This window comes from Rattus norvegicus, chromosome 5 (genome assembly GCF_021556685.1).
Source record: "Rattus norvegicus strain SHRSP/BbbUtx chromosome 5, alternate assembly SHRSP_T2T, whole genome shotgun sequence".
NCBI classification, from domain to species: domain Eukaryota; kingdom Metazoa; phylum Chordata; class Mammalia; order Rodentia; family Muridae; genus Rattus; species Rattus norvegicus.
Genome location: NC_141538.1, coordinates 81436696 through 81447972, shown reverse-complemented (window position 1 = coordinate 81447972; position 11277 = coordinate 81436696). Strand labels below are relative to the sequence as shown.

At 48.0% G+C, this 11277-nt stretch overlaps 1 protein-coding gene across 2 annotated transcripts; it reads right to left on the bottom strand.

Moving 5' to 3' along the window:
* On the bottom strand, positions 1-10507 carry Slc31a2 (solute carrier family 31 member 2). Of its 2 annotated transcripts, NM_001033693.2 has the most exon segments (4): positions 4-1393; positions 2282-2471; positions 4252-4318; positions 10392-10507. In NM_001033693.2, coding segments are annotated over 4 exon segments (432 nt in total). In that variant the 5' UTR covers positions 10398-10507; the 3' UTR covers positions 4-1224.
* Between the last annotated feature and the right edge of the window lie 770 nt (positions 10508-11277).

The following is an 11277-nucleotide window of genomic DNA, read 5'->3' as shown; positions in this document are numbered from 1 at the left end:
GACTGTTCAAAAATAGAAATTTATTAAGGTGTGTTTGTTTTTAATTCCCAAAGCTTCTTAAAACCGTCTTTTCATTGAGCCCATGAGGTACTTGAACGTAGACATTATACAGTATGTAGCAGTGATTGTCGTGTGTATGTGTGTGTGTATGTTTCACTGTGTATCTCAGGCTGACCTGGAACTCTCTCTGGCCTCAAAGTTACAATCGCCTGCCTCCACCTCCCAGATACTGGAGATTACAGGTCTATGCCCCATTCCTGTCTCTTTTCTCTGTAAAGTGAAAAGGCTCAAATATCTGAAGTCCACTTAACCCCTGACACGACCTAGCTTTGGTTTGACTATTATTGCACCCCCAGTCAGTACCCAGCCCCCAGCACACCCCTGTTGAGTCAGTACTAAGTAACTGACCCACATTTCCTACCAGATCATTAGGAGTTAGCAGGAAGTAAAAATACAGGGTGGTCATCTCTGTTACCAAATGCTGTTCTCTGTGGTGCATACAAGAGGCTCAGGCTGGGCCCTGACCACTAACCTGCCACAGGCAGTGCTGTCAGACAGGAAGAGCTCATCTGCACAGAAGACGAGTCTACAGCCTCTGTGACAGTCCTGGCTCTCTGCCTTTAATCAGCGTCCGTCCTCCCTGGAGAAGGGAAGACAAGTCTCAACAGACCCTGCATCCATCCTGAATGCAAATTCATTAGAGATTTTGTCTTGTATGAATGTGCAAAACTGCCAACCAGGAGTTGAAAATGTAAAGTCTGTCAATGACAATCCTCATGTGTTCCAAGGCAAAGAGGTGAGAACAAGGAGCTGGCATGGTCCATCCCCCAAAGACTGGAGACGGGCCCTGACATTAAGGCACAAAGCAGAAGAGAGGTCCAGGTTCCATGGCCTTTATCACTGAAGCTCTTTGGAAAACTTTAATTTGTAGTCAGAGATCTGTGTCACAGGCTGGCCACCCTACCTCCAGCTTCTGGTCGCTCCATGTTCCCTTTGGTCACAGCGACTTGTGTAAGGAACCACAGGAGGCCTGGGCCCTATATAGGCTGGGGAGGGAAGTAGCTTCCATGGCTTCTAAGCTCCAGGGCTTTGCTGGCTTCATCTCAGTCACCAGGAACTGGGGAAGAGGTGAGCAGTGCCATCCTAAGGAAAGGCGGCTGAAGTATAACGCCTGGAACAGAGGCCCCAGCTCTCCAGCCCTCAGCACTGCACATGTCTGGAGCACTAAGTCATGTGGAGAAGTGGGTAGGCTAGGTAGTAGCCCACAGCCGAGCCCAGGACCACACCAAGGAAAATCCAGGTGTTGTAGGACATGACAGCCAGCATCACAAAGTAGCCAATTACCACCTGAATGACATGGACTAGCGACTGGCCAAAGTAACACAAAAACCACCTAGACAAGAAAGAGAAACAAATTAGACAAATAGGAAGGAGCAGATGTGCTTTACTAGGGAGAGAAGGCCCAAGTCACAGCATACCATTGGCAGAGACTTCTCTCCAAAGAGATATCTCCACGTTTAGCTCTGAGCTTGCTGCTATCCTAGGCAAATGGGGAAACCACTGTGGTTTATGCAGTCAGCTTTGTCTGATGAGGGAGGAACTTACCCAGAAGGCAGTGTCTCTCCCCTGAATTGAATGTAGGAAGTGGGATAGCAATGAAAAGAACAGGGACTTTGGTGCCTGTTAAGTCTGGCCTACCACAAGTCTCTGGACCTTTTTGAGTGCTGGTTTTCTTAAGTAAAACACTGAAGGAAGTCCCTCACAGGGTGGTTATGAGGGCATGAGGCATCCAGGTAAGGTTGCTGGCCATGTAGCAGGCAGGCTTGTTAAGCATCCGTGAGGCTGCAGAGAGGGCAGACGGGGGCCTGTAAATGGTTGCCTAATCAGAGTGGGAGCAGAGCCCAAGAAGGATGCTTCCCTCTCCTACCAACTGGGTCACCAGGCTGATGGCAGCTCTGGCTTTAGGTACATCTACAGATCTAGGTTTGGGAACCTGGCAAGACCCATGGGAAGGCTGGGTGCCCATGCCTGCTGTTTGACAGAGGCCTGCAGTACAGGTCTGAGGTTCCCTGCAGAGATCCTTAGGGTCCTCCCAGGAGGCTTTGATAGACAGCCTTGGCCCAGATACCATAGATCCAGAATCTAGTTCCTCTTACTAAATACTTCCTTATTTAGTCCAAATTATCTTTCTGTGCATAGGGCTAACGTTCTCCAGATGAACTCAACCACCTCTCATGGTGAGGGTGAATGCTCTGGCCATCTTTCCACCTAGGGTTTGTACCTGAGGCGGGTCCTATTGTCTGAAGTTGATCTGGAGCCTGTAGAATCCTGGTCTGGTTCCAAGATGAGCTGCTGGCTGGTGGTAGTAGGCAGGCTCTCCAGAGTCTTGTGGAGCAACTTGGCTTTGCCAACCTTGATGCCCTCATACAATACAGCCAGGAGCAAGACTACCAGCACTGAGAGAGCCATGCCTGTGAAGAGGCCAAGTTGAAAAGTCTGTTTTGGTATGCACATCCTGTATGGTGACTATAGATGACAATGACAATGTGCCACATTTCAAAAAAACTAGGAAAAGGTTTTACATGTTCTTATCATGAACAAATGATTAAAGTTTGAAGAGATAGATGGGCTAGCCCTGACTTGAATGCACACAACCTGTACATGTACTGAAACATCACAAAGCACCATTTAGGATGGATGATTTTTGCTAATTCAAAATAAATTAGATAGTCAGGTGTGGTGGCATATGCATTTAATACCAGCACTTGAGAGGCAGAGGTAGATAGATTTCTGAGGAGGAAGAGAAGGAGGAGGAAGAAGAGGAAGAGGAAGAAGAGGAGGAAGAAGAAAAAGAGGGAAGAAGGAAGAGAAGGAGAAGGAAGGAAGAGGAAGAAAGGAACAAGGAAGAGGAGGAGGAGCAGCAGCAGCAGCCACTGCCACTGCCAAGCACGGGCACAAGCTTGTATTCTCAGCACTGGGGAAGCAAACGCAACCAGATTCATGGGCTTGCTGGCTAGTCCAACCTAGCTTATAGAGGCAAGCCAGTTAGAAACCATGTCTCAAAAACAACAAAGATATCATGTGGTAAATGATAGCCAAGGTTGTCCTATGACATGCATGTGTACACATAAGCAAATCCACTTCCACACATAAGTACACATACACATGTAAATCTAAGTAAAGAAGCCAGCTGGATGTCAGACACAGCATTATGTAATTCCAGGTACTCTGATAACTGATGCAGATGAACTGCAGGCTCAGGGCTGCCCTGGACTACAGAGTGGATTGAACAGGGAATGAACACAGGAAAAAAACATAGAGTAAGAGGAAGTCAGGAGGATGGAGAGAAGGGAAGCTTAAGGGAAGGACATCAGTTTGAGGGGGTTTTGAGAGGGCTTGGAGGAGAGTTTCCTTTTGGGATGACAGCTATGGAGGACGGTTAGCTGGGTACTTTTACTGCCTCTCTGAGCTAGCAGACACCTGGCATCCCAGCATCTGGCTCCCAAGTCTTCACTGGCAAACTGAATTATTGAGATTTTGTTAAAAACGTGTGTAGAGGCTGGAGTCAACACTAGGTGTCCTCTTCTATTGCTCTCTGCCTTGTTTTTGATACTGGGTTTCTGGTAGAAGTTAAAATAAGATGCCTGGGCCTCCTGCCTCTAGGTCTTCAGTGCTAGGATTATGGATGCATGGGTGCATGCTGCCATACCCACCTTTTATATGGATGCTGGGAATCCAATTTAGGTATTTGTACTTTCTCAGCAAGCTCTTTACCAACGGAGCCATCTCCCCAGCCCCTAGGGTAGATTTTTAAAATCTCATGCATTTCACCCACGTTCTCTTAGGATACCTGCTCTTAGAAGCTAGTCATTCTGCTATGAGGAAGCCTAGGCTGCAGAGGGCACCACCGTGAGGCTGACAAGAGTCCCAGCTGAGGCTGTAGTTGACAAGACTGTATCCAGCCACACGTCTGGCTCCACTGCATGAGGCCCTGAGTGCAGACCATTTAGTAAGCATAGTCAACCTGCAAAAGTGTTCTACCTACTGCTTAATCTGCAGGGAAGCTGAACAATAGCCATCCATTGAAGGGAAGGGTCTGTCTGCCATGACAGGCATCTGACCGAATTCTAGTTGGTTTTAGAATGATAAATGCAAGCCTTGTTTGTCCACAGAAAACAAAGAGAACCCAGGTTCTCTGCCTCCTGGCACGGTAGGCTTGCAAACTATAAGTCTGACCTTCCCAATTCTTACCTGTAGGGCTGTGGACTCTCCAGAAATCAAAGAGAAGCACAGCCTCATCTGAGAAGATGAAGTGCATCTGAAAGAGACAAGGATCTCCATCACCGGATGCTTGGATACAAAGGTCCTACTTTGCAATGTTTTCTAGCAGCTGCCTTCAGAGACCTCCTGGGGCTGCAGGGCCCACAGCCTTCCATTAGAGGCCATATGGAGGAGGAGGGGCTTGCCCAAGTGTGTCAATAACATCTGTGACTGAGCCCTGAAGATGGGTAGTGCCTACTCTCAAAATGCCAGCCAGACTCCAGATGACATAGTATCCTTGGGTCACAAGGAGATATCCCCTCAGGTCTCCAAACTCAGTAGGAAGCCCTAGGCCAAGCCTTAAACACTGGCTCAGCTCTTTTGCTCAGTTCTGGAACACACTCTGGAAGTGAGCAGGGAGTCCTCTTTGTCCTTGTGAACCTGGAAAGATGAGTTAGAGTTTGTCATGCAGGGCTAAGGGCAGATGCCCCTCCCATCTGTACACCACAACTCTACTCATTCGCTAGACTTTTGCTGACCCCAGTGTGTAGCCGGCATTGAGAGGGTGGGGAAGAGGGTGAAGCACTGCCTCAAATATGTGAGGCCCTAGCTTCAACCCCTAGTACCATTAAAATAATAATAATGATAATGATAATAAAATGATGATGATGATGATGAAACATACTGATTCAGTCCAACTCCAACTCCCACTCCCTCAACCCTGTCTCATCTTTGGAAGGGAAAAGGGAGCCCCAAGAGGGAAAGGAATTTGCCCTGGGTGGTCTTCATGAAAGAGCCTGTAGCTCTCAATGTGTGTTCCAGGGGAAAGGACCTGAAGAGAGAGAGTGGGTTCTCAGAAAGGCTGAGGCATGTTTCCGTGGGCAAGCAGATGGACAAACAAATTAGGTTAGCTGCAGCTTTGTCTGAGAAGTGCCATTGAGCATCCTGGCCACCTGGGAGTGAGAGACACAAACTTGTTTGTAGGTGACAGCCATAGGCCCCAGATCATACACATCTACCTTTTTCTTCTCTCCCCTTCTCAGGATTTAGGATCAAAGGAGATAATAAAAAACAGTAGGGTGAAAGTGGGCATGGGAGTTCACAACTCCAGTCCCAGCACTGGGAAGGCTGAGGCAGCTGCACTGTTGTGAACTCAAGGCCACTTGGTTCCATGAGTTCCAGAATGTGGAGATTTAAGTAAGAATGGCCCTTATAGGATCATATCTTTGAATGTTTAGCCATCAGGGAGTGGCACAACTTGAGAAGGATTAGGAGGTGTGGCCTTACTGGAGGAAGAGTGTCAATTGGCTTTGACATTTCAAAAGTCCACACCAGGCCTGGTTGTGTGTGTGTGTGTGTGTGTGTGTGTGTGTGTGTGTGTGTGTGTGATAGATATGTGTGTGATATATGTGTGTGTATCTGTGTTTTATATATGTGTCTGTGTTTTATATATATGTGTGTGTATGTCTGTGTGATATATGTGATATATATGATATATATACATATATCATATATATATATGTTTGTGCACGCATGTGTCTCCATGCCAATGGATCAGGATGTAGCTCTCAGCTACTGCTCTGGTGCCGAGATCCCTGCTATGATGATGATGGACTAATCTGAAGCCCCAGGTTCTGAATTAAGTGCTTTCTTCTATAAGATTTGCCTTGGTCATTGGTGTCTCTCCACAGCAATATATCAGTGACTGAGACACAGGCCAACCTGGAGTAAGGTGAATTATCATCTCAGAAACACAAACCATATCTGTCAGTCAAGGGCTTTCTGGAGACTGAGTGCCATCCCAGGGAAGCCGAGAGATGACAGAGTACAGCCATTCACATGAGGTGACTGACATCAGTGGGCTCTCTTTCCCACACCTTCAAAGAATATTTCTCAAAATCCATGAGAACCACAGGCTTCTAAGACACTCTCTGAGAGCATCTGCAATCAAATAAATCTGGGAGCAACTGCAACTGGACTAAATAAAGCTTACCGGCTCTCTTTCCTGCTAGAGGGCAGACCCTAGAACCTTGTCCCCACCGGATGTCCACTCCATTTTCTTGTCAGACAGAATCTAACTTGGGAGAGTGTTTATCTTTTATCTGTGGGCATGTTGTCCAGCGGGTGTTTTGTCCAAGCAGACTAGCTTCAGAGTCTGTGCTCTCAACACAACCTCTAAGGAATCCCAAGGCTACACTGAGGTGGTGGCAGCATCAGGAATGGAACCAGGTCTTCACCCCTGACCTTCATTTACCATAAGAAGTAAATAGACACTAATTTGTAGAGGAAACCCATGGGCATGATTATTTGTTTTTAAAGATATCTAAATCTATATCTGTCTGTCTATCTATCATCTATTATTTATCAATCTATCTACCTACCTATTCATTGAGAGAGACAAAGACAGAGAGAGAGAGAGAGAGAGAGAGAGAGAGAGAGAGAGAGAGAGCACTTTACTATGTATTGGAACTTGCTATGTAGACCAGATCCATTTGCTTCTGCCTCCCAAGTACTGTAATTAAAGGCATGTTCCACCATAACTGGAAAAATATTATTTTTATTTTAATTATGTGTATAAGTGTGTGTCTCTCTGTGTGTTTTGTTTGTGAGTGCAGTGCCCACTGAGGCCAGAAGGGGATGCCATGTCCTCCTGGAGCTCGAGTTGCAGCCAGTTGTGAGCTACCCAAGGATGACATAGGTTCTGGGAACAGGCCTCTGTAAGAGCAGTGCATAGTCTTAACTTCCGAACCATTTATCCAGTCCATTTGTTGTGTTAGTCACGGTCTTGTGTAGCCCAGGATGGCCTTGATTTGAGGACATTCTGAACTTCTGACCCCCTGATTCCACCCTCTGAGTGCTTGGGTCAGTAGAACATAGCACACTTAGTTTCTGTGGCACTGGAGATCAGATCTATGGCTTTGCGTGTGCTAGAGAAGTACTCAGCCAACTGAGCCCTTGATTGTTAGTTTCAATATTCCCTAAAGATGTGAAAATAGGAGAGACAAGGCCATGTTGGGAGAAGAGAAGGGGAGAAGCTGTGAAAAGAGAAAACCATAGGAGGAAAGATCCCCATGTGGGTGCCATGGTGATGCTTGGGGCTTTCAAAGGATAAAGAAATAAAGCAAACAGAACCATGGTATCTGAGGACAGGGAAGAAAAGCCAGTGGTCAAGACTACAGCTGAAAAACAGGATGCAAAGCGAGTGGAAAGAGGTTAGGAAGAAAGATGCTGGAGTGGAACACAGGTGTGCGTAGGCCTGGTTCCACATACAGAGGGAATTACAGGTGACCCACTGAGTGCAGAGCCAACAAGCCCCACACTACCAAAAGTAGCTTAGTGAAGGACATCATGTTCCCTTAAGACCCCAGGGCTTTACTAAAAATATTTGTGCCTACTTAGGCCTGTCAATCAGAACCCCGGAGAAGGGCCAAATGATCTTAACACGAACCATCTGAGGAAAGGGTTCAGCAGTTTGAACAGAGGAGCAAAGCCAAGTGGACAGAACACAGACAGATTCTGAAACTCTACATCCTGTATCTGCCTTCCTCTCCTGATAGGAAGAGCCACACAGCAAGCTCCTACTGGAGCTCAGTCTCCCCATCTGTAAAATGGGGGGCAGAACCCCAGAAAGACGTTCTTTTGGTCTAGCTTTACTTTCTCAGGTCCCCGTGAACTTGATGCAGAGAGGCTCCCATTGTGAACGTCTCTCCTACACTGAAGCACACTAACAGACAAGAGAAGAAGAAAATGACTATGTCTCTATTTGTGAGTAGAGAGGAATGTGTCACCCATGCGTGTTCCATTCCCCATGTTCAGACCTGTCGCCTGTAGACCAGACCTGGAAACAGGGATGACTGTCCTACTCGACACACATGCCCTTTCAGTTCTGAAAGGGGTCTGCCTTGTGCCAGCCACACAGCTGTGCCTACACTAAAGCTACCCCCCCAACCCCCCGAGGACCCATGATCTCCAGAGATCTGATTGAACAGCCCCGCCACGTAGCCCTGTCTTCTGGGACCCTGCATAGACTTGCGCCATGTTTAGCTCCCATCTGATATCTCTCAACCCGACATGTCTGCTACTGCCAGATACTTAACAGAGCCTGTTTACAAGCTCATGTAGTCGGAGTCACAGAGCTTTCTAGCTTGCATTCTGGCTTCAGATTGTAACATGTTCCATCAGCACTCTGGGTATTTCTGGGGCGAGTGTCTCAGGGGTATGCCTGGAGATGGTCTGAGTCACCATGTCCCCTGTCTGCTAGCAGGTGCTGGCCCGTAAATTACATAAGAGCCTGGACAGGGAGATTTAAGTCACTCACTTCAGAATCATGTTGGGTCATGAGTACTTTATCTTCCTAATATGAAAGCGGCACTTGGCAAATATAAATAGCCCAAATGGGAAAATAATTTTGAGCTCTACCATCCTGAGGCATCTCATTAGAATTCTTGGGGAAATGCTCACAAAATAATAACATAGTGAAGCAAACGATCAGGCATAACCCCCGCTTATATCTACTGCAGGTGCTTTCGTCAGCCTGCTGGGGAGGCCTCTGGCACCTTCTCTGCCAGGCAGAGGTTGTGCCCAGCACTCCTTCACCCAGTCCGGCTGGTAAAGCAGTTGGCATGAAAGGAATGTCTTCGGCAGCTCATTGGTCACTGGGAGTTTCCACAACTCATTTTATTCTATCATCCTTGGGTCCAGGCCAACCACCTCAGGAGAAAAACAAAACAAAACAAACAACAACAAAAGAGCCGACACCCTTTGCATCCACAGAAGACACACTTCTCTCAACCAGTCACTCTTTTTCTTATGTTAGAAATGTGCAGACTGAGACTAATGAGAGAGGGCTGAACTGCTTAGCAAGGGAGTAGGAGACCGGAGGGGACAAAAGGGGACAGGAGCAGACAGGAGCAGACAGGAGCAGGGAGGAGCAAAGACGCCCAATGATGACCTGGGGACAAAGCCACCTGTGGGAGGAGAGGCAACTGGCTGGAACAGTTGGGAAGCAGCTGGCAGGACAGGCAGCAGGGTGTCCTCAATTAGGAGGGCCCATAAGGAATGATTCCACTTCCTACCTAGTTCAAAGCTCCTACTCCCTGCCCCCTGCCCTTCCTCACTTCTGTATTTTGGCTAAAGAGAAGGATTCAAAATCAGCACACCCAGACTTAGGGGAAGGCCAGCAGCTTTTAGCTGGCAGGTCCTGTGGTGAGATATGCAAGGGCAGAACCCTATTGAGTTCCCACTGGGGACAAATCTGCTTCTCTGGTAATTTATCGGTGCTGTTATGCAGGGCGGCACCTCACAGAGGAGGGACGGTGGCCAAGGAGAGAACCATTCACAGGACTTGGTTTCTTTTCTTTATTTGTGGTTAATTTTTTAAAAGTGCCTTCGTTTTTAATCCGACACCAGAAAAGGATGAAGGTTTGTGTGGTGGTTGACTGCCTGGGGACCTTTGTTAAGGGCTTCCCATCCTTTTCCTGTACTAGTGGAACTGCAGGAGATGGGAGGTCTCTCCACCAAACAGCCTGGGTAGGCTTCCTGTCCATTCAGACACCCTTTATGAGATGAAGAAACTGAGAGCATTTCCTCAGAGAGCAGAGTATTGCAAGCTGCCATTCTCCGTCCAAGAGGAACCTCACCAGGAAAAGACAACTGTTGAAAACCCCACTTTCAGATTCCGAGAGTAGGAAGGATTGGGAGGTGAGGGAGTAACTGGGTCCATGTTAAAGAAACAGTCCCAGGAACCTGCCCAGGACAGGCAGCGTCAGGGGTGTGTACTCAGGGGCTGAACTCCGCCAGGCCCTCTTAGAGGAAACCTTTCCGGAATGCCCCCGAATCTGGCTAGAGCCCGGGAAGGGACAGGGACAGCTATCTTCACTCTACGCACCCACCTGCAGCGTCCCAGCTGGCGCCGGCCTGGGAGTAGTGACTGACTCCTACCTAGCAGGGAGAGGGACAAACTTCCAGAGCCACAGCTAGCTCTCCCTGCCGCGCTCCCCAGCCCTACTCCTGCTGTGACAGCGTCGCTGACACATCCCCCTCTCTACCCCGGGGTCGGGGGCTGCGAAGATCTCCGGTGTACCGCCCAGTCCATCCACCTTCGTCCCCTCCGCCGCGCAGCGCAGACTCACCGGCATGGTGAGCCCACTAGACGGCCGCCCGGGTCGCGTCAGTCCGCTTGCCCGCTCGGGACTCAGCTCGAGATTCAACTCCGGACTCGACTCGGATTGCAGCTGCTACCGCGCCCTGGCCATGCGGGTCACGTGGCCCCGATGAGATGGCGCGAGGGCGCCTGGGAGTTGTGGTCCTTCCTCGAGCACCACTCTACCCCGGGCCCAGGCCACGCCCACCGCGGGGGGCACCCACGCGCACAGCCCCGGGGTGCAGACTGCTCTGACCCGTGATCTCTCCGAAATCCCCAGCGGGTCCCGCAACCTGCAATTGACCTCGCCTTAGCAATTAGCATGAAAATGTTTATTACTTTTTCTTTTTGATCCGACGCCTAGCGAAGCTTAACAGACATTGAGTGCAAAATTAAAAGGTTCATCCCAGGAACACAAGAACAACAAATTAGGATTGTGTTAAATCAACTACACCCCAGACATTCCCTGACGCCACTTTATCTTCTCCAATCTGATAAAGCAAACAGTAGTGCACAGTTGTAATTTTCTTTCTGTGTACATGCACACTATGATTCTGTTTCCATATTGCATGAGTTTTTCGTCTTCCTTGTAGATAATAAAAAAAAATCTTAGTTTATTTGGGCTACATTAACAACCTATAATAGATTGAGGGCTTATAAACCATTGAAATTTGTTTCTCACAGTCCCCAAGTCCAAGATCGGGGTAAGGACTTCATGACATCCCAGGGTTGCTTTTGGCTTACAAACTGCTCTTCTCTCATTCTCCCTCATATACACTAGTTTGTATTTGTTTTCTTACTAGGTTGATAAACTTTTTCGCATTAGTATTTCCATTTTTGTGTACTGCCTTTTCATCTCACTGATTTAATTTTAT

Coding starts and splice junctions, on each gene's coding strand:
- Slc31a2 (XM_087548005.1), bottom strand. CDS start 2,469: ATGGCTCTCTCAGTGCTGGTAGTCTTGCTCCTGGCTGTATTGTATGAG. Junction 1,394..2,281: donor GACAATAGGACCCGCCTCAG/GTACAAACCCTA, acceptor TTTCTTGTCTAG/GTGGTTTTTGTGTTACTTTG.